At 48.9% G+C, this 23,424-nt stretch overlaps 1 protein-coding gene across 5 annotated transcripts in view; it reads right to left on the bottom strand.

The window, feature by feature from the left end:
• Nucleotides 1-23,424, bottom strand: part of SPATA13 (spermatogenesis associated 13) — a 165,959-nt gene that overhangs the window by 27,067 nt on the left and 115,468 nt on the right. For 4 of the 5 annotated variants that reach the window (XM_032260075.1, XM_032260074.1, XM_032260077.1 and 1 more), the window contains 6 exons: nt 11,144-11,280; nt 9,179-9,358; nt 8,628-8,813; nt 6,398-6,577; nt 4,738-4,970; nt 1,146-1,275 (listed from right to left, as the gene is read on the bottom strand). In XM_032260075.1, coding sequence (XP_032115966.1) covers nt 1,146-1,275; nt 4,738-4,970; nt 6,398-6,577; nt 8,628-8,813; nt 9,179-9,358; nt 11,144-11,280 — 1,046 coding nt within the window. Of the gene's footprint in view, nt 1-1,145; nt 1,276-4,737; nt 4,971-6,397; nt 6,578-8,627; nt 8,814-9,178; nt 9,359-11,143; nt 11,281-16,521; nt 16,674-23,424 lie in introns of those variants that run through there. The other variant, XM_032260078.1, reaches the window with a different exon arrangement.

The raw sequence follows: 23,424 nt of genomic DNA, 5'->3' as shown, positions 1-23,424 counted from the left end.
GTTTTTATAAAGAGAGAGAGAGAGAGAGAGTATTCGTTGGACCATTATTATAGGCACTGTATTTGTACTGTCTTCTCTTTGAGATGGAGTCTTGCTGTCACCTAGGCTAGAGTGCAGTGGTGTGATCTAGGCTCACTGCAGCCTCAACCTCCTAGGTTCAAGTGATCCTTCCAACTCAGCCTTCTGAGTAGCCAGGACTTCGGGTGTATGCCACCACGCCCAGCTGAATTTTTAAATTTTTTTGTAAAGATAGGGTCTTGGGGGCCGGGCGCGGTGGCTCACACCTGTAATCCCAGCACTTTGGGAGGCCGAGGCGGGTGGATCACGAGGTCAAGAGATCGAGACCATCCTGGTCAACACGGTGAAACCCCGTCTCTACTAAAAATACAAAAAATCAGTTGGGCATGGTGGCGCGTGCCTGTAATCCCAGCTACTCAGGAGGCTGAGGCAGGAGAATTGCCTGAACCCAGGAGGCGGAGGTTGCGGTGAGCCGAGGTCGCGCCATTGCACTCCAGCCTGGGTAACAAGAGCGAAACTCTGTCTCTAAAAAAAAAAAAAAAAAAAAAAAAAAAAAGATAGGGTCTTGGCATGTTGCCCAGGCTAGTCTCAAACTCCTGGGCTCATGAGATTCTCACACTTTGGCCTCCCAAAGTGTTGGGATTACAGATGTGAGCTGCTGTGACTGGCCTATACTGTCTTATAACATGCTCCCGGTAGCCTATGAGGTAGCTAACATTTTCCTCCACAACTGGTAAGATAAAAAAATTAATCTTGCCCAGATCGTATAGGATTCACATGTGAGCAGGGACTCCAGGGTCCCCCAGACTTCCACTACTATACTATGTGGCTGCATCTGAATTGTCCTCTACTATCCATGGAGTCCCTCTACCAGGAGAGACAGAGGCTTAGCAAAAAATTAACTGCAGACGCTCTTAAGATTTTATTGCTTATGGGCATCAGGTAAAAAGTAGCCGATTGTTAAATTCAACAATACGCCTCAAAATACATTTACCATTAATGGTATACATACCATTAAAGCCGAGAACATAAGCTACTGATCATAGGATTTCAAAGTGTGTCTGCACCAGATCAAAGGTGCAGGAAGGGCCAGCGGCATGCGGTCACGCAGGGTATTCCCCACTTACCTCCCAGCCCACGATGGACACCTGCCAGCGAGCTATCTTGTCGATGCTCTCCAGCTTGCGCTTGCGCTCATTGATCAGACAAGCCACGTTCTTCATGGCCTCGTACGCTGCCTTGATGTTGCTGTAATCACTGCAAGATGGGAGGTTCGTATCAATCACATGGCATGCACCTTACAAATGCGGACTGGCAAAATAACTCACGGGGGCGCTTCTTCCTAAACGACTGGAATAGACAGGCTGGCATTTACATCACAGCCACTGCTTCCCTTTTTCTTGTTCCCCCATGAAAGGACTACAGTCTGTATAGGTTAAGGGAGCTGACCCAGTGCATTTCAGAATTCTTTGGAATAAAAATGTTTTCACTCACTTCCCAGAAATCACAACGAATGACAGTAAATGCCACAGTAAATAAGTTTTAGTCATGGTGACAATGGGCAACTTTCATTAATACAGAAAGGATATCTCTCTTATGGCTTTGATTCTCATACAACTACTCTTGTTACATAAAGCACTTTAAAAATCACTAATCGTTTCCAAGGGTGACAATTTGCTCTGAGTCTCATCTTTTATGCTGTGTGGGAAAGGAGAGGAGAGGCAGGAGTCTGAAGTGGTGCGTTACGGAATGCTAGCATGGCATTCGCCTCACCAACACATCTTCCTTTCTGGTGCTTTCCATCTGCCACAGTCACGCCAAGCCAAAATGTTCACCCCAGCAGGCCCCTGCTCCCATGCCCACTAAAATTGTAGGCACAGGAAGAGCAGAAGCTACAGGTCCAGTGTACACACAGGCTGGCACAGAGCATGTCCAGTATCTGCAAGCTTCACAATCAGGTTTTGCTCAGCATTAATAATGGGGGGCCGGGGAGACCAACCATCCAGCTAACGAGCTGCATTTTCCACTTTCCCCTGGCAGCTTAGAGGACAGACAGGGCCACTGCACCACAACCAGAATGAATGAGAATCCGTCTGCACAACCATGGGAAAGCCTTGAAAGCAGATTCTATTGTCTATTTACCAAACACAATTCAACTCAGCTCCTGGGAAGTCCCCAGACGCTGCCCACACTAAGCAGACCTGCTGTCTTCAGAGAGGCCCATTCACACTCAGAAGCGGGGCAGAGAGCAGGAGCAAGAATGACACCAGGGGCTGCCAAAATCATGGACACCGAGCCCCCAAAGAGGCCTCCAGCAATGAAGAAAGGGTGCACATTAAGTTTTTCTGGACAGAACTGAGTTGTAATGATTTTTTTTTTAAAGATTTTTTGCTTTGTTTTACTTAAGACAAGAAAATGAACTTTTTGTCATGTCGACTAATTTTTATTTTGAAAAAGCTAAAATCTGCAAATACTCTTGTTGAAAAATGCCCTTAAAGGAGAAAAAGCAACTACTGAAGAGTGAGGTGTGGGCTTCTGGACCCAGCTTTCCCATCTCAGAACGTATGAAGCTGCCTGCCCACATCTTTCAAGAAGTCTTTGCTTCTTAATTCTCTTACTTATCGTCTCTGGCTCTGGGCTCCTCATCCTGCCATCAAGACATTTTCTTAAAAATGTCTTCAAAAACTTGTAAAAGACATTTACAACTAAAAAATATTTTTTCTTCAATTTTATGGCTTTCTTGACTTCCCTGTTTTTTTTCCGATGAACTTTTCTGATTTCTCCATTAGAATAAGAAAGAAATATATAGCTCTCTCTTCTTTTATCTACCTCAATGAACTGCTTTCTCTAATTCCTTTAGTCCTAACACCCATATCTAGAGTCTATTGTTCTGTGACCTGCTCTCATTCTTATTCTTTACTTTCCAATCCACCAATCTAATTGTAACAAGGTTCCATTCTTTTTTTTTTTTTTTTTTTTTTAAAAAACCCCCTGGCTAGAATGCAGGCTAGAATGCAGTGTCGTGATTTCGGCTCACTGCAATCTCCGCCTCTGGGGTTCAAGCGATTCTCGTGCCTCAGCCTCCCAAGTAGCTAGGATTACAGGCACCCACCACCACGTCTGGCTAATTTTTGTGTTTTAGTAGAGATAGGGTTTTAACCATGTTGGCCAGACTGGTCTCAAACTCCTGACCTCAGGTGATCCACCTGCCTCGGCTTCCCAAAGTGCTGGGATTACAGGTGTGTGCCACTGTGCCCGGCCAGAAGCTTCCCTTTACAAGTCTGTCTCTTCACAGGAGTTCAGAGGCAGAGAGGACAAAAGAATAATGATTCACTCTCCATTGCCTGCAGGGAGATATTTAGCTGCTGAAACCGATAACTGTTGTGGTTTGCCATAGAAATTTCTTCCTGGTACAGTCCCTTCCCTCTTCCTCTTCTCATTAGGACCCTCTGTGATGACCCGCTGCTAGTAAAGGTAAAGACTTTGTGTCAGGGGCATGGACCTTGGTTTGATTCTCATCTAAAACGGTCAGCTTTAGCCTAGACCCTTGCACCCCTGTGTGGCCTAGCTTGGAGCCTGGCACATAGGAGCTGCTCTATGATTGCCCTGTCCCTGCTGGCCAGATGAGAACTCAGCAATTAGCCAAGCACTGCCAGCTTGAGGCACCAGACAGGTGGGCTGCACTGTGGGGACACTTTCCCATGGCATGGAAAATGGGCATGCACATTCCAATGCTGAATGGGTGACATGCCTGATGTATAACCACACAAAAGCTTCTACGCACACATGAAATGACAGTTGGCTATTAAGGAAACACAGGATAACTTCTGGCTCCCCCAGAAGAGATCATATGGCTAGAGAACAAGGGCCGGAGAAGAATCCAGAAATAACCACAGCAGGTAATAACGACGGAGAGAGTGTGTATTGTGTTGCTTGTTGTTCAGAAGCTGAAATTCAAACAACAGAAGTGTTGTGAGTAAGAAGAGCTTGGTTAGGTGCCAAGGAAGCTCGAAGGGAGATGCAACATTCAGGTATGCATGGAAGGAAGCCCTGTGCTCCCAAGAGGAGGGAACGGGGCGAAGAGCAGGGAGTCGGCACCCCAGTGGGGAAGGAGCGGCTCAGGGCGCAGCGGGCACCCAGTGCCCTGGTCTTCTCAGCAGCTCTGTATGGACTCCCACCCCTGACATTCCACACTCTTTATAGTTCAAGCTTGTGTATGCCTTCACCCCTTCTATGTTGCTAAGTAGAGATTGCTTAGCAACAACTAACTTTAGGTAAGTCAAAATAACGTAACGTTTCTGCCATAAAGAATCCTGCTCTGAGCTGAGCTGCCGTGCGTCAACGCCATGGGTACAGGAGAGAACGAAAGTCGTGGCTTCCATTTACACTGGTTTGTTTCCCTCAGAGAGGGTCTTTACTAACCACTGAGGACGCAAAGGCACGTTTATAAAATACAGATAAGCAAAATAAGGAGTAACAACACAACAGAAGTCCCTGTGTGCTCTCGGCACAGCTCACGAAGGATGCTCGTGTCTTCACAGCTCTCGGAGCGGACGTTCTGGAGCCTCTCCAATCACTCCGTTTCAATAGTTAATTGCACACAGGCTCAACAATCTGAAAACTGCTCCCATGGAGCGCCCAGTTTGTTAAGATTGACACTGACGCCCATATATCACTGCTTGGGTTAAGAGCTGCCTACAGGAAGCAGCAGCCGCTCACCTGTGTTCCTGCGTGGTGTACTTGAGCAGCTCGGCCAGCTGCAGCGGGTATTTGCAGATCTTCTGCACCGGTGTGAGCAGGAACCCGTCGATGGCGATGTCGATCATCTGCTGCAGCAGGCGGCAGGCTTCGAAGAAGTGTCTGTACTTGCCCTGCTGCATGAGGTTGGCCAGCTCCAGGCAGGCACTCGGGTGGTTATTGCAGTACTCGGAGTAGATGGCGAAGCCCTCTTGCTGGGAAGAAAGAGGACAGCTTCGTCAGCTTCTGGGGTGGCTCTGGGCCAGGACAAAGACAGCAGCATCTCAGCCCTCTCTAAGGGACACTCCTAGAAAAGAGGGAGATGGACTTCTGCAAAGGACAGGGCATGACATCTGCTGGTGGCCAAGCTGCCCTGCCGTGGTTTCCAGAAGCGTACTGGGCCGGCAGGAAGGGGCGCTTCGGCAGGCTCTTGAGGGGGCTGAGGGCGAGGCTGCCCTAGGACTCTGCAGCCTGGTCTCCTCCCAGCCTGCCTTGCACTCACCGTGGACGGTGGGGAGCAGGGGGAGCGGGGCCTCTAACGTCCCCCTCCACAAATTCTTTCAACTCAGCTAAAACAGCTTTGATGGCTGCTTATTCTTTGTTTGCAACTAGTCTTGTCAGGTTTTCCTCAAAAAACGCACCTCTCTTCCCATTTCCCTGCTGTCACCCTGGCTGGGCCTGCCACGGCCCCCTCGTTGGTGGCAGCAGTACTCCCCCATCCTCAGTGTGAGACTCACCTTCCTAGGGCCATCACCTGGCCTCCAGCCTGGCCTGAGCTGACTCCTGCAGGAACCTTCTGCATGGGCCACACAAGGAGGCCTGTGACAATGTCCCAGATATGCCCAGGTCACCCATGGGGCCCAACCTCCAACGGACTTACCACAAAAACATTATGCCCAGCCACTTAACATCTTTCTGCCCCAGAGGACTCTAGACAGCTACTGAGCCCAGCACCCAGGAAGTGAAGGAGGTGGTGAGGTTGCCATGGTTATTACTACTCTTACTGTTCCCTTGCTGTTTGGGCTGGAACTAAAACCTTCCTCTGAAATCCTTTAGCAGTAAGTAACAGTCAATCATAAGTTAAAAAGGGACAAATGCATGTTACTATCACAGGAAGGTTCCGAGACAGTTACAGTATACACGCCCGGGTGCTAGAGCCACTTGCTGGGTCTGCCTTCTCAGCTGCCTCTTGCTGCTGTGTGGCCCTGGGTTACTTACGCTCTGGGCCTTAGTTTCTCATCAAGGACGCGGGAGAGATAATCATATCTGCCTCACAGCAATAAACAAGCCAATAAAAGAAAACCCTGAAAACAGTGCCTGAAATGTAATTCACACTTACTGGATATTACTAGGAAGGACTCCATAGTTCTTACAGCATAATCCTTAGAAATTTTTAAAAAGTAATTACTCCAAATGTAACCCCCTAATTCCAGACTACATAAAAGGATTTTGAAAAAATGAATTTGGGACATTTAGACAAGATTAACTATATAGATTTAGTTTTTATGATAACCAGGCATCTCCTTTCTATGGAAGATTCATCTAGCAAACCATAAAACAAAAGAGACCCCTGTGTTTAGTGGACATGCATTGCCAAATGATGTAACCAGATGTTATGAATAACGAAGTAAAGGTGACGCACATGTTGAAGAAAGCAAGATCCTATTTCACTTAAGTGAGGTTCCTCTTTGTTGTACTGTTTCTCAAGGTCTTTCAGAAACTTTCTTTGGAATTTGTAAATATCTTCAATGTTTCCAAAAATAGTGGCGAGCTGCGCAACAGTGAACATCGCCGTGTGCTTGCGGCACTGTCGGATATATCCCTGCAAAACACAGGAGCAATCGTTTTTATTTGAAATCCAAATAAATTATTTGAATAGTATAGCTTTTGCCGGCCCAAAGCCATGACCTTGGAAGGAATTTTAATTAAAGAAAATTATTTTAACCTCTATGGGTCTCTGGCGAGGTCATCGGACTTCAGTGACTGCAATTTGCCAGAGGTGTTAAGTAAGAAGGTGTTAAAATAAGAAGAAAGCAAAAAGGCTTGTGCGGTTGGATTTAGGATCCAATAAACCATATAATGTTTCCAGAAACAAGTTTCAAATACCAAAGCTCAAAAATTAGTGTCGTCACACGCTTTTCCAAACTTTTAAGAAAATCATTCTCCCACCCATTAATTCCATTTCACAGCCCAGGAGACTTGTCCAATGCAGAATGTCATGCTTGCTGAACAGCTCACACAGCTCTGTGCACGGTCCGTCAGGGCACAGAACCAAAAACCTCTTCCCCACCAGCATCGCCTTGCCATGGACAGCACCCATCTGTAGGTCTTTAATCTGAGGCCTGCACTAATTAATAATCTATGTGCAACACCATGGCTACACTATGGCTTCAGAGGAGCTAGTGGGATAGGAGGAAAAGGCAGTGCATACATGTAACAGCTAACTCAAAGAGTTATCACGTCATTCAACAGAATGAACTGAGCATAGAGAAAAATACATACCAATGACTAGTTGGTATGAATTTTAACAGGAAAACAATATAATGTAATAGTTCAGAGGAGGACAGGTTCTGGGGCAGACCTCCTGGGTTTAAATCCAACCCACCACTTCTCTGTGCCTTGGTTTCCCCATCGGCAGTGGGGACTAACAGGACCGGCCCAGTGAGAATGCTGTGTTAGCTGTGTTCATCCAGGTAAGGGGTGCCAGTCAGTGCTCAGTCATCACGAGCAGCTCCTGTCATTTCCCTAAATGGCACTGCAGAACTGCTGCTTTCGCCACACACTCATATCACAGGAGCTCAACACTGGCATGTCCACACGGCTGGCTAATCCGAGTAGAGAACACGCATTCTCTGACTTCAACTTGTCTTCAGCACTGAATGGTCAGCGTTGAATTGATAGTGCGGGCATCAGCATTCACAGCCACGAAGGCTGCAGTGGGCAGACAGGGCGAACAGCAGTGTGGCGTGATGCTCGTACGTGATCCACAGAAGCACAAAATACCACGGGAGGACAAAACCCTCCCAGGAGCACCTCCGCTCACGGCAAGTTCTCTGAAATCAGGACAAGACTAACAAATAGAATTTGTTGCCAAATAGAATAGCACGCACTAGTATATAGCCTTGGATATAACCAATGTAAATCCAGCATTTTTTCCCCATCTGTGTCTAAATGACTGAAGATCTCATCTGTGAGTCAGTGATGAGATGCAGTGCTGTACGGATAGCGACAAACCTTTGACTCTTTGTAAAGTCAAGTGAGGGTTTTGCCTTCCATGAAAGCCATTCTTTTCAACTAATCTCAGCAATTAGGTCCTGAGAGAGAGAGCTGCAGAGTACACTTAAGAGAGGGGCCGGGCACACTGGCTCATGCCTCTAATCCCAGCACTTTGAGAAAGCAAGGCGGGAGGATCACTTGAGTCCAAGAGTTTGTGACCAGCCTTGGCAACATAGTGAAACCCTGTCTCCATATACAATTTAGAAAATTAGCTGGGCGTGGTGGTGCATGCCTGTGGTCCTAGCTACTCGGGAGGCTGAGGAGGGAGGATTGCTTAAAGCTCAGGAGTTTGAGATTACAGTGAGCTATAATGACACCACTCTACTCCAGTCTGGGTGACAGAGTAAGACCCTCTCTCTAAGAAAAGCCCTGTCTCTGAAAAGAGACCGTAACTCTAAAAAACCTCCGCCAACAGCTAGGACAGCTACAGCACACAGGCCTAGCAGTGCAGACAGCAAGGGCGGAGAAGTGAGCAGTGGACAAGTGTGTACACGTGGGAGTCTGACGGGGTGGGGGGTGGAGGTGGGGAGAAAGCCCAGGCACCTCACGCAGCCTCGCACGGTGGCCCTCAGTGAGGTCCTGGCCTGGCGTCCCACCTCGCAGATGTCCCTGAGGTGTTTGATGTACACCCGCTCGGTGTCCATGATCTCTCGGATGACGTTGGTCCGCATCTGCTGCTTGTTCTCGCAGTGTCTGTGGCGGCTCTGGCTGGCCTCCTCGTCCTGCTCCTCGCTGGGAGTGCTGCTGGAGTTTTCTGACAGCTCTTCCTGATTCACTCGCAACTGCAACCCACACACAGGAGACAGGTGACTTGGGGCGGGGGAGGGCGGAATGGAGCAGATACCTCCCAGGTTCCCACCTTCCCGTGACCAGCTGGGAAGGTAGCCTGGCCCTCACCTGAGTCTTGTGGCCTCAGCAGGGTCACAGCTGTGCCAGCAGGCACCAGGACCACAGAGAAACACTGAGCTTGCCTTCCTTAACATTTTTGCTCCAACCCAGCCTAAGTTCTTATAGATGCGACTTGCATGTCAGATTCCAAACAATTACAAAAGTGCTGCTAACCCTGGATAAAGGGCGAGCTCTGACCGGAAAGGATCCTTCAGCCCCTACAGATACTTTGGAAAAGCTGCAAGCGCCCCACACTTACTCTGACAAAGCTCGCAGGGAACCAGGCTTCCTTATCTTCGCTGCGGCCCCACCACCAGTCCTTGTTGGAGGCTTCCAAAACCTGGATGACATCCCCAGCTTTGAAGCCCAGTTCCTGGTCGTCCATGGTCACATGGTCCCACAGGGCTTCTGCGCAGACCACATTGCCATCACTGATCAGCTGAAAGGAGACAGTGGGGTGTGCTCAGCACAGAGCATGGGGGAGGGGGGAGGGGGGCGGTGTGGGTCGGTGAGGGGGCTGCTAGGTGCCTCTCTCAGGGTGATGCTGGAATCCTCTCACTTGGATATACTGGTGGCATTTGGTCTACAATGACTGTGTGAATGGTTATACACAGAGAACCCAGGAGAACAATTAAGAAAAAACAAAGTCAAGTGGGCATCTCTACCTGCTTTTAAAGAAAGCCCTTAGGCTGGGCATAGTGGCTCATACCTGTAATCTCAGCACTTTGGGAGGCTGAGGTGGGTGGATCACCTGAGGTCAAGAGTTTGAGACCAGCCCGACCAACATGGTGAAATGCTATCTCTATTAAAAATACCAAATTAGCCAAGTGTGGTGGCACATGCCTGTAATCCCAGCTACTTGGGAGGCTGAGGCAGGAGAATTACTTGAACCTGGGAGGCAGAGGTTGCAGTGAGCTGAGATTACACTACTGCACTCCAGCCTGGGCAGCAAGAGCAAAATGCAAGAAAAAAGGGAGGGAGGGAGGGAGGCAGGCAGGTAAGCCCCTTTTTAAAAAAAGCATAAGTCACTCACTTAGCAGCAGGTCAGTTATCTATCAAACTTAAATTCTGAAATATTTGTTCCAAAAATGGTTTCTGGGCAGCCATTCTAGATGTCACAGAGCCAAGCCTACTAAAGCTATGCACATATGCTACTGGACGTTCCTCACATCTCCCTCTCGTGTGGATCACTCATACTTTATTCAAAATTCGAGTAAGTTTTGCAGCTTTTTAGTTGATAGCAATTAAAGAGAACATAGCATAATCTTGAGACAGTTAACAATTAAAGTCAGGAACAGATGTGGCTCCTCCATCCTCTGGCCGTAGGAGCAGGTGATTTTGCACATCTCCTTAGCACCCAAGGACACACGTCACTGGCGATCTCAGTGGAGAGGCTGACTCACTGAGGAGTTATGCTCCACACGTTCTGCTCGAGAACTCCAAAGGCTGGAGGTACCTTCCAGAATGATTTCCAAAAAAAAAAAGGCTGAAGCTGCAGGGTGGCAGAAGGACCACCAGATTTGCAGGGAGGAATATGGGGGGATCTCCAGCTCTGCCATTCACTGGCAAGTAATTATACATATTTGTCTCAGAACATTGATGAAAATGTGGCTAACAGCCATAATGTCCGCTTCTTAGATCGGCTGTGAGAATTATACGAGATAAGAGTATTCTTTCATCAAGTGGAAAGCACTGACCACACACACAGATGGGTGCTGCTCTTTACCTAAAAAGATGAGCTGCCTCTACCCAGGAAGCTTAATCGCATCCATTTTCCTGGATGATATCAGAGAATCACAGTGTTGCTATTTATTTATTTATTTATTTATTTATTTTTTAGATGAGTCTTGCTCTGTCGCCCAAGCTGGACTGCAGTGGTGTGATCTCGGCTCACTGCAACCTCCGCTTTCCAGGTTCAAGCAATTCTCCATGCCTCAGCCTCCCAAGTAGTTGGGATTACAGGTGTGCACCATCACGCCTACCAAATTTTTTGTATTTTTAGTAGAGACAGGGTTTCACTATGTTGGCCAGGCTGGTCTTAAATTCCTGACCTCAAATGGTATACCCGCCTCAGCCTCCCAAAGTGAATCACCGTGTTGTTCTAATCAGAGTTCCAGGTTTTAGGACATGCTTAGTAAAGAACTAGAGAACAAAGTCGGAAGTGGTTGTGGACCCTGAAAATCAGGTATCCCGTATCTGCCACTGTCTTGTGGAATTCCAGTACCTCATTGATGGCCAGCTGCTCCCCGCCAGGCTGCAGGTACCGAGGGCTGGCCTGGCAGAGGTCTTCATAGCTGAAGTCCTCCTCACTACCATTGTCATCCACTAAGGCAGAGGGCTCAGTACCTCCATCTGAAGAAACTAAAACATACAAAACAAAGGCATGATTTAAAAGACACAGCTAACAAGGTTTTTTCATTTGATGAAAAAATTTGATAACATACTCCCAAGGAAAAGGAATCATCTGGCTCTTACTCAGAATAAGAAACTGTTAGAAAACGTCTATGATACATTACTCAAAGTTAAGAGCTGCAGTTAAGTGTGAGATTGAGAGGTGGAAGGTTAAAGAGTGTATTGCCAATACAATACCATTGGCAAAGGTAAGCCCATTAGGGATTATGTGCAATTTAATTGGGAGTCTGTGCTCCAAAGTGGATATTAACAACATAAATGTAGATAGCAATACTGTCAAGCAATGTGCTGGTAAGCCTGAGGAGGTAACGAACATGAAAAAGATAATCCAATGTTCTGATTCCATCCTTTATCTGCAAGGCAACAGTACTACTAAAACCAATAGGTCCCAATAGTGTCTCGAGTGGAACCGTGCAGCCATTCTTACTCTCCATCCATTTATGAAAGACTTGGAACTCAGGAGAATGCAGAATTATATAGTACTTTTACCAGAAAAGAGAGAGAAATATCTTTTAAGGATGGCGCAGCTTTGATTGGCCACCCTGGTAATCAGATTTTTTCTTGGGACAATGAGCCACACTTGGCAAAGCCAACAATCTGTCACAGAGCAGTCTCTTCTTTCAGACTCATGGCCTTAGCCATCCTGTGCAAGCTCAGGGATGTCTCCACCACGATTTTTCCCGATGGAATGACTGTCAGGTGCTGGGCACAGAAAGCTATGCAACAGACAACGCTTGTCCTTAAGGGGACGCAATGAAACCCAAATATTGATGACTCCAGCCAGGAAGTAGGAATATAATAAGGAGAGTCCAAAGCAAGTGGCAAGATTTTAAAGAGAAAGAGAACCTCCCCAGTCAGGGAAAGGCTTCTTGGAAGAGGGCCAGGCTACTCAGAACACTGTGATGACCCCGGATTGCAAATCAAAGGTGGCTTGATTCGAAGCACATGCTCCATGGACTCCCACACATCTTGTGAAAGATGAGACTGCAAAGACTGGGGGCACATGCAAGGGCCTCCCAGGCTAGAGCTCATCCTGGGCTGCTCTTCTGGGGTTTGGAGGAAGGAAGCCACAGGACCTGAGTAGAGTCCCCTCACACTACAGAAAGAGAAAAGGTTTTAGGGTCACGGAGCCTGGTCTGATTTCTGGTCCTGCCCTTCTGTGGGCGTGGGACCTAAACCAAGTGACTTCATTTTTCTGAGATTCATGCCCTTCTTTTTGAAGAATCAGCCCACAGAACACATGTGAAACTCCTAGCACCCTGGACCACAGCTGGAAGTCCACGGAGAGTGCTACTATGGTGACAGCGTCCTGCATGATGAGGGCTGGGCTAATGACAGACTCTGTAAGGACATGGAGGAAGGGCTGATGGGCAGAGCCTGGGGCCAGGGAAGCTAGCTGGGGAGAACACAGGTCAGCGGGAGTGGGCAACAATAGGAGCCACCCCAGGAAATGGCATCAGGAACTGAGATCCGTGTCAGGAGACCAAGCTCATGCCTGCAGCAACAGAGACAGAGTCAAGCATGTTTCAGAAAAATTCCAGGTTTCCTGGAGATTTAACGAAACGCAGAAGGCTGAGGGAGAAGCTGTGTGCTGGGAAGGATGAAGGGCTGGCTGAAGGTGGTCCTGGACCGTACACCACGGGCTTGCTTTTCTCAGGGACTTGGCAAATCCATGTTTCTTGTGACTTGACTAGAAAAGGATGGGTCTGGTTTCTAACTGAAGAATTCTTTCTTGGGGACATGTTTTATATTCAGATCAATCCAACCTGCATTTTCCATGCACAGCCCATCTTACCTGCACTGGTCATGTGCCAGGTGCTCAGCAGACACATGTCCAGCCCTGCCCCACCCCACCCCGCCCCGCCCCGCCCCGCCCCGTGCTTGGCCTCCTGCTGCGTTCATGCCTCTCCTCCCTTCCCTCCCCTCCCCTCATCACTTCAGCCACACTCCTGTCACAAGCAACCGAAGGATTCTGTAAACAGAGCCTAGGAATCTGAACTAGAACAATGATAAACATGGAAAAAAGAGCCACAACAGTGGGGGTAGTAATCAACACTGCAGAAGCAATATTTAATGCACCAGTATTTTAGGTCTGCCTTGCCAAACACAGACAGGGCGTGATGAGGAAGAGGAGGAGTTCAAGCTCACACACTGGCAATGCGTGGAGCACTTGAAGCAGGAAGGAGGGAAGGCAGGAGGGTGCGCACGTGCGGCCAGTGGCGCCTCTCCCAGCTGGGTCCCAGACCCTCCTCTGAGGCTAGTCAGGCCACGTCCCACCTGGCAGCCCCAGTCCTGCAAGCCTGAGCTCTGGACACAGCACCTCTCAGGGGTGCCCACAGAGCCAGGTCTGCTCACAGGCCCTGGCTTTGCTTCCCCCTCTGCCTGGAGTGCCCACCACACCGAGAAACCCCCACATCTCAGCCACCATTGCCTCCTCTCCAGAACTCTCCTGTGATTCCAGGGGGAGCCAGCTGCTTACTTCCATGACAGCACGTGTCACGGTGAGACATAGCCCACAGGTCTGCACCTATGCCCCAGCCATGAGAACACCCAAACAGGTGTGCTGGACACTGTGACAGCCAGGGAATCTTGGACGAGCCTACAATGGAAGCCGGGGGAAGAGTGCTCAGTGTGGACAAAGTCGGGGTTCTGGGTTCTGACGACACGGTGCCAGGCACCCTCTGCCCACCTCCACCCCCCTGCCTCGGCCCACCTCCAGTCTTGGTCAGGAAAGGTCAGGGCCTGTGTCCGGGAGGGAAAAGTGAAAGTGAGCTGTCCAAGAGAAGTTCCCGGACCTGAGCACAAAGCCAAGAGGCAGAAGAAAGCTCTCCGCAGTCTTGGCGCTGCCTTCTGGGTCCTGGCTTTATGACCTGCTCATTACAGGAGAGGGGACAGTATTGTGAGGGGCACAGCGGGGCCTGGCCCCGCAGGAGAAGGGAGCGCATCCAGGGAGCACGGGTGTGGGCAGCAGGGAGCCCGCTGTGCACGTGTGTATCTGTGTCTGTCCAGCTGGGGGTCATGTGTGTATCTGTGTCTGTCCAGCTGGGGGTCGTGTGTGTATCCGTGTCTGTCTTGATGGGGGTGTGGCTGCAGTGTTGAGAAAGGCAGACCCGTGCTGCCTGAGAAACACACCAGGGCCTGTACAACGCATGTGTCGTTTTAAATGTAACTTCTGCTTCTTACGCTAGGTCAGAGTGTGTACAGGCGGATAACAGAAGGTCACCTAGTCTAGTGCGTGTTCCTGGTGTGTGTGTTTGGGGGTTGGCTGGGGATGTCTTGAGGAAGCACATCGTTTTTTTTTCATGCATGGCTATGCCTTAGACTCCAAGGGAAACGGCACTGAAGAAAAGCCCTCTGTAACCCTGGAGCAGCTGCCCAGACCACGAGGCCCAAGGACAGGGCTGCTTAATGGCTGAGGTATCCTAATGCTCCTGAGTGAGGGGAATACACACAAGCCCTGGGTCTCTAAGGCCTGAAGCAGCAGGAAGCTTCCAATTTAGCAACCACTGATCTAGCACTGACTGGCATCCAAAGCATTTCTCCTCATCAATTTAAACCATGGTTGAGACAAAAGAAAAAATAAAGTGAAGCTCAGTAAAATAAAGGCATCGGGACGTCCCACCCAGAGCAAAGCACTGAAAATGACACTTCAAAGAACTGAACAGTGTTTTCCGAGGGAGGATTCTTGACCCTCTGATCTAGCTGTTGCTGTGAAAATCAGTGAAGAAAAAAACTGCGCAATTAACAGGAGTCTAATGAAAAGGGAAATCCATTGAAAAGCGTTAGACCTTTACAGGAGGTACCAGGAGGAAAACCTCTGGAAGGAGACATGGACTGGAAATACTGACTGCTCTCTGAGTTTCTCTCATCAACACTTAGAATAGCTCTGCCAGCGTAGTGGTGCACACCTGCAGTCATCTCTGGCCGAGGTTAATCACAAGAGAGGTTTCAACAGCAAATGTCTCAGCATCACGGATTAGTCGTTAGCAACACTGTGGAAGCAAGATGACTTGACGTGTTCGTGGGTCGGCTGACCCTGTCCTGGCCAGGTGGGGCCGGGCAGAACCCGGGGCAGGAGGTTGGCAACAAGGACGAGGGAGAGGTGTGGCGCCTGGAGTGAAAATCCCTAGGTGAATGTCCCTGCTTCACTAGCTTCCTAACTAAATGACCTTGGTTCAAGTCACTTCAGCTCTTTCAGCCTCAGTTTTCCCATCTGTGAGGTGGGCATTAGCCTGCATGTTTTATCTGTTCAGAGGTCATTCTTCTGCCTCTCACATCCCATGACCCACTCACTGGCAGATCTGAATCAAGTTCCCGAACGTGTCCAGAATCTGGCTACCTCTTACCCCTCTCCCACCACTCCAGCCTGGGTCTCCACCAGCTTCGGGCTCCCTCCAGCAGCCCTTCCTGGTCTCCCTGCGGCCACCCCTGCCCCTGGCAGGCCAAAGCTGCCAGAGTGATGCTGCCAAACCATTCCTGGACTGGGTCGTGCCACTCCTTGCTCAGAGTCACCCGCAGGGGAGACAGCCAAAGTTCTTGAGACCCCTCTCCAGACACACCGTGCCTCCCACCCCTCTCCAACCGTTCTGGTTCTGATGGGCTCCTGGCTGCAAAGACCCCAGGTGCTCCCTGCCCAGGATCGCTGCCCTGTGTGCCTGACAGGCCGCCCCAGGTGCGCACACACTGGCTCCCTCTCTCACCTTCACCATCCCACTTCAAACCGCAACCCTCACTCTCACTCGACCTTCTCCCCTGGTTTAGTTTTCTCCATAGCACTTGTCACCATCTAATGTATTCTGTTCATTGTCTAGAGTGTAAGTCCAGAAAGGCAGTAATTCTCGTCCACTTTCTTCTTAACTGCGTTACTAACACCTAGACCACTGCTTGGCACACGTGGAAGACCAGTAAGTACAGGAAGGGAGGGAGGGAGGGAGGGAGGAAGGAAGAAAGGAAAAGGAGGGAGGGAGGGAGGGAGGGAGGAAGGAAGGGAGGGAGGGAGGGAGAGGGAGGATGAAAGGAAGGAAGGAAGGGAGGGAGGGAAGGAGGGAGAGAGGGAGGGAGGGAGGAAGGAAGGAAGGAAGGCAGGCAAGGCAGGCAAGGGAAGGAAGGAGGGAAGGAGGGAGGGAGGGAGGGAGGGAGGAAGGAGATACAGCATGTGGACTTAGTGCAAGGCTTTGGGGTCAGATGAACTTGCCTCAAACGATAGTGATGCACATTTTTTTCTTTTCTGTTTTTTTCTGAGTATGAGTCCTTGGTCAAGGTCCTTCCTTTGTGTTTTCACCTGTTGAATGTGGATGATAATACCCATCTCTCAAGGTTGTTTACATATTCTGAACAAGTACTTGTTATTGGTGTGCTTTGAGCCTCAAGTATAATGATGATATATGAAAGTACCCTGTAAATTCAAAAACAGTGTAGAATTTCAAGATGTGGCTGGGCATGGTAGCTCACACCTGTAATCTCAGCACTTTGGAAGACTGAGGCAGGAGGATCCCTTGAGTCCAGGAGTTTGAGACTGGCCTGTGCAACACAGTGAGACCCATCTCTATAAATTAAAAAATAATAATAAAATTAAAAATAAAATGGGAAGATGTGATTTTATCAGGCGCCTGTAATGTGCTGGCACTGGTTTGAGCCTGTGGAGGTGAACCGGCTCATATGATCCTCATGACAGTGCTACATGGGAGGTTAATCCTCATGACGGTGCTACATGGGAGGTTAATCCTCATGACGGTGCTACATGGGAGGTTAATCCTCATGACGGTGCCACATGGGAGGCACCGTCAGTTGTCCCAATTTATAGATGAGGACACTCAAGTCCCAATAACACACAGCTGTGTGCAGCAGGCCCAGGCCGTCTACCTCTTACCCACTGGGTGGAACTGCCTCCTCAGCAGTAGCTCCGTTACTTATAATAAGATGAAATGATATTAAAAACAGTGTTAGTATCCACATCTGGGCGTTCTGCTCCCATTCTGGAGAGCAGCCGTATGTCCCGCCCCTCTGCCCCTCGCTAACCTTCCTTCTCTCTCCCAATCCCTGCTCCCCGTGGGGCCTGTCAAGGACCTGATCCCATTTCCTGCTTTCCTTTTCAAGACCCTGACTACTTTCATGATTTCAAAGTCCCTTAAAGTTAATGACTCCTGGGTTCCTGTCCCATAACTGAAGTGCGTTTTATGGAGTGGGATTTCTCAGTGTCTGCTGTCTAGACAGGAAGAATCTCTGTGCTATGCTTTGACGCTCTGTCCAGGCCTGGTGGTTTCTGTGATTCCCCACACTCACTGTCCTTCCACGTGTGTCCTTTAAGATGGTCACTTACCATCTTAAAGGACAGGACAGACTTAAACGAAAGGGCAGACTTTTGATTTTTGTCTTCCCAGCACCTAGCATAGTACCTGGCATACAGAAGGCACTAAGTGATTTCCAACTGAACTACAAATTGTTGATGTTGAAGTTCCAAGAAGTTGAGTCATTTATCTGGGCTACACAGGGGCTGGGGCCGAGCCAGGATGGGAACCCAGGTCTCTCTGGCTCCCACCCCTGTGCTCATCTGAGACTCTAGCTAGAAACTCTCCCAGTCAGTCTTCACGACTGTTTCCCTCCCTGTCCACCCCATATATTACTTCCAAGGTGAACTTCTTAAAACAGTGGTTTTATGATGTCACAAGAAACGGCATGGGAATTGTCTATTGCTTCATGACAAAATTCTTTGACAGTATTTCTTCTCTGTAATCTGACTCCACTCTCTTTGAACATATACTCTTAACAGACATTCAATTGAACTACAAATTGCTGATGGGGAAATAGCAATTAGCAGTTCAGCTGAAAAATCTCACGTGTAGTAGCCCCGGAGTCTCAAAGTACGTGGCAGCTCCGCTGGGCAGAGTTCCTTATCACGACCAGACCCACAGGCCCGTGCCCCTGACTCCTTCACCTCTTCATGTTCCATCCCTCACTAACTTCAATGGGCTTTGATCCTCAATTACAGATGAAAATTAATAATGGTGACTTATTACCTAGGGACATTTTGATGCCGTAGAGCTATTATAAATTCTCAAAATTATGTCACCAAAATCAGGAGAAATTAGTCTCTTATAATAATTAAAAAGTAAATTTTATTGTTTCTTTCTCCCTATGTGATGAACACATAACCTTCAATGTTACTATCTTAACCATTTTTAGGTACGCAGTTCCAGTTCAGTAGTGTCAAGTATATTCACAATGTTGTCGACAGAACTTTTTCATCTTGCAAAACGGAACCGCGACACTTACTAACCACTAATTTCCTCTTCTTCCTCTCCTGTTCCCTGGCAACACGTTTCCACTCTCTGTTTTATGATGTTGACTGCTTTAGATACTTCATATGAATGGCATCATACGGTCTACGTCCTTTTATGGCTGCTTTTTTTCACTAACCATAATGTCCTTGACATCCATTCATGTGTACCAACTGTTAGAATTTCCTTCTTTTAAAAGACTATATAATATTCCATTGTTTGGCTAGCATTTCTATTTGTTAAAAAGAAAAAAAAATATTCCATTGTGTATATACACACCACATCCTGTTTATCTGCGGGTAAACATGTGGGCGTTTTTACCACTTGGCTATTGTGAGTACATGATCTTTCTGAGACCCTGCTTTCAATTCTTTTGGATACATACCTAGCACGGGACTGCTGGGTCAAACAGTAGTTGTAGTTTTAATTTTTTGAGGACCATACTGTTTCCACAATGACTGCGTCACTTCATATTCCCACCAACAATGTGCAACAGCTCCAACTTCTCCACGTTCTCACCAACTGCGGTTTCTTATGTTGAAAAAATAGGTGTGGGAAAACCATTTTTTGGGGCCAGGGGATAAGGTATTGCTCTATTACCCAGGCTGGAGTGCAGTGGCATGTTCTCGGCTCACTGCAACCTCTGCCTTCCAGGTTCAAGCAATTCTCCTCCCTCAGCCTCCTGAGTAGCTGAGATTACAGGCCCTTCAGGGCCCTACAATCCCTCCCTGCTCTCTGCCCTCTCAGGGCCACTACATCCAGTGAATTTTTGTATTTTTAGTAGAGATGGGGTTTTGCCATGTTAGCCAGGCTGGTCTTGAACTCCTGACCTCAGATGACCCACCTCCCTTGGCTTCCCAAAGTGCTGGGATTACAGGCATGAACCACTGCACTTACCCAGAAAAGTCATTTTGAAAACCATCTCGTAAACAAGAAGCAAAGACTGCTCCAAATTGAAATCAGCTTTAAAACCCAAAATATGAGAGCAGACAGAGAGGGCTGTTTCCATGACACTTCCTGCAGCTTCAGTCAGGTAGAAGGAACACACCCTTGATCATCAAAACTCTGCGTGCTGACCATCAGCCCCTCTCTGACTGGGAACAATTCCAAGGGAAACACATCTGTTCCACAGAGTACTATCAATTCCAAAAATGTAACAAAGTGAATTTACAGTGCTCTTGTTTAATAATCATGTCTAGCCATCACTCCCAGAAACAATGCCCTCCAGGGGCCCCGATTCCTGGGGCCACATCAGTCCCTTCCAGTCCATCCCTTATGCAAACGTCTGGTCTTCCTCCCCATCTCCGCTTTCCTCCCTGGCTGCAGCTGTCAGCGAGGAGAACGCCCCAGTCCACATTTTCAGCCCTGGCCAGTCATAGCTTTAGAGAACAACGTGGTAGCCATAGAGGAGGTGCCATTTTTTTTAATCGTTAGGATTGTTACAAATGCAGTTAGAGAAGATGTCAGGAAAAAAAAAAACAACCCTGACTTAGAAGTGGGTGGGTGGGTGGAGCTAGTCCTGGTAAGGGCATGACAGCAGGGTGGAGGTTGAAGTGTTTTGTTAAATGAAAGGGAGGTTAGATCTCACACGCCCCTTAAACATCAGCACTCCACACGAAGGAGATATAGACGTTAGCTATTTTCGTGAGGCGGTTGGCAACACTGCCTAGCTAATGAGCAGCCAGCCCCTGGCCAGCATCTCCCCCACCCAGCATCACTCCTTGGGGGGGAATTTCCCCTCCCTTGACTTCAGGGAAATTCCCCCGCACTTAAAATAATCTGCTAAACCATGTATTTGAGAAAACTTCTTGCTGATCTCTTAGACTTCCTCAGAGTTGAGATAAGCCATTCTGACTTCCCATCTTAAAAACGGAAACGGCAAGCCCAGGCGGGCAGCTCGTGTTCACAGCCGGGAGCAGCTGTCATGGGCTGCTGCTCCATGGGCTGAAACCGCGGCTGGACCCCAAGAGCTCAGGCCACAGAGATGAACGCAGAGGGAACTAGCAGGGTCTCAGGAGCTGACAACGTCAAAACATGATGCATGACTTCCATGGTCCATCCCCTTTCAGTGGTTTCCAAACACCCAGGGCCAGTGGCATCTAATCACATGGAGAATGTTTAGAAAAATAACGATCCTCCCCTGCCCTGGGCAACTGAGCCAGGTTGGGTGGTGAGTGTGGGAAAGAAAGTTTGCCGAGCATTTATTTTCAAAAGCTCCTTAAATGATTCTGACACCTGGCAACATTTGGGTACCACTGGACCTTCAGGTTAAGCTTACTTAAACCACATCCCATGCTCGGGTTGTTCTAGGACATAAACCTTTTGTTGCCTGTCCATGCAGCGAGCCACAAGTTGCAGGGGGTGGATTCTGATTGCACTGGCTGGAAACCTCTGTGTCAGCCAATGTGTGGTGCCACTTAATGTTCCTTGTTCCAACGAAAAGGACAAAATCCTTTCATCCATCCACGCTGACCTCTCACCTGGAGCAACTTTCCCACCCAAAACAGCTCATCAAATTCTGGCTCATCCTTCAAAAGTTTAACTGTTGACCAGGTACAGTGGCTCATGCCTGTCATCTTGGCATTTTAGGAGGCTGAGGTAGGAGGATTGCTTGAGGCCAGGAATTCAAGACCAGCCTGGGCAATATAGCAAGATCCCATCTCTATGTAAAAATAAACTTAAAAAAATAAAAACCAACCAAACACACAACAAATAAAAGTTGTAACTGGCCGGGCATGGGGGCTCATGCCTGTAATCCCAGCACTTTGGGAGGCCGAGGTGGGTGGATCACAAGGTCAAGAGATTGAGACCATCCTGGCCAACATGGTGAAACCCTGTCTCTACTAAAAATACAAAAATTAGCCGGGCGTGGTGGCATGAGCCTGTGGTCCCAGCTACTCGGGAGGCTGGGGCGGAAGAATCGCTTGAACCCAGGAGACGGAGGTTGCAGTGAGCCGAGATCGTGCCACTGCACTCCAGCCTGGCGACAGAGCAAGACTCCGTCTCAAAAAAAAAGGTTGTAACTATCACTGCTTGGTGATGGTTCGGTGACTTATTTTTCAGCTCCCTGATAAACTGCCATAACAACCTCTGCGTTTGATGTTCTAGGAACATGTTAGACTAACCTTTTTTAAAATGTGTACCACATGTATATTATAGTTATTATTAACTTTATATCTGTCCCTTTATATCCTGCCGCTACTCCCATCCTAGCTACAACTTTCTCAAGGACAAGGAACATGTTTAATAGTCAGTGTTGGGTGACTGAATTAAAGTATGAAATATGTTTCACGCTCCAGAATGTAAAACATTACTGTTGGAAAAGATACACTAGTGTGTCTAATCTAGACTTTCAAACCATTCTTCATAAATTATGTTTTTCAATCTTTTAAACATGTGGACAACAGTAAGATCAAAAGGAATCCTAGAAATTGGCATATTAACTTTCACTGATAATCTGCTATTAATGTCTAAGGAGTTCTTAAAAATCATTCTCCCAATGTATAGCTTCACATGAGTATTCAACTTAGGGCCCTGCGCCCTGGGCAGCCAACACCCCAGGGGGCGCACCGGCTCCAGACCCCGCAACAAGCCAGCAGCTCCACTCCCTCCTGCTCTGAAAACTCGGCCTCCGTCCCATCTCCAGTTCAGAGCAGGGGTGTTGGCTCTGGGCTTCTTTGAGTCCTGTGGTGAGCTCTCAGTTTTACCTTTGGCTTGTCCTGCAGTGCCTGTCCCTCCTCTTAGCCGGGAGCTGCTGGTCCTGGGGCTGCTGACTCTGAGCCCGGCTCTTCCCGTCCATCCTGGCTGACACCTGCTGATCCACCCCGGGCCCTCTCCTCTGCTCGTCCGCTCCCTGACAGCTCTCTGGACTGGTGTCTCGCCAGCCCTCCCAGTTTCTGACAGCTGCCCGGCTGGCTGGACAGACCTGAGCAATCACCCATCGGCATCAAGGCATCTTAATGTGCGCCAGGCACTGTGCTCAGCGCTGGAATAAATCCTCCTGCAAGCCTCATAAGCATCTTGGAGTTGCTGTCTGGTTATGGAGGAGCAAAATTAAGTAACTGTCCCCAAGTTGTGGGGCTGGATTCAAAGCGAGGTATGTCTGCCTGCAAAGCGATCCAGCTATAATAAGCCTGCCTCAGGCCCGGGACAGGGCAGGACAGACGGCAGAAGGACCACAAACCCGTCCTCCCTGACACGGTGTTCTCCTGGGAGCCACTAGGCTGTCCCTCAGGGTCCTTCAGGGCCCCACAGCCCCTCCCCTGCCCCCTGACCTCTCAGGGCTCTCAAATGAAAGAAACCCCACCATGGGCAAGCTTTATTCTTCGTTTTAAATATGGTGCTTGCTATCATTTTATTACATGTATTCGCTCAGTATCGCGCGTATAGGAGTGGCGACGGTCTCCAGGGCACACCGACCCAGGACCCTCTGAGAGAGGCAGGTGAGGGACTGCTGCAGAGCCGGCCTTCTTGGCAGCTGGCATGGGCACTCGCTTCTTCCTCCACACCCAGGCCGGAGGGGCGGGGCTGAGCCTGAGGTGCTGGCAGGGCTGGAGCTCAGGAGCAGGGCTCGCCTGGTTCCCTAACGCTGCCCTGCGCGGGGAGGAGGGTGGAAATCCATTTCCCAAAGGTCAGGGCCACAGATTCTGGCATGCTGTGTCTCCAGCAGCCCCAAAGGAGCAGTGCTCAGAGCTGGAGGCTGGGTCGATCTCCCCTTGGCCTCCCCTCCATGGAAGGGAGTGGAGGAATGCTGGGGGAGACCCGGGGGCCGCCCGTCCCCCCCCACCCCGCCCATGCATGTTGGCTACGCTCCCGG

Source organism: Sapajus apella, unplaced genomic scaffold (genome assembly GCF_009761245.1).
Source record: "Sapajus apella isolate SASKATOON/1434 unplaced genomic scaffold, GSC_monkey_1.0 scaffold114, whole genome shotgun sequence".
In the NCBI taxonomy this organism is placed as follows: Eukaryota; Metazoa; Chordata; class Mammalia; order Primates; family Cebidae; genus Sapajus; species Sapajus apella.
Note: the sequence above shows the minus strand (reverse complement) of the source record. Positions and strands in the feature narration are given on the sequence as shown.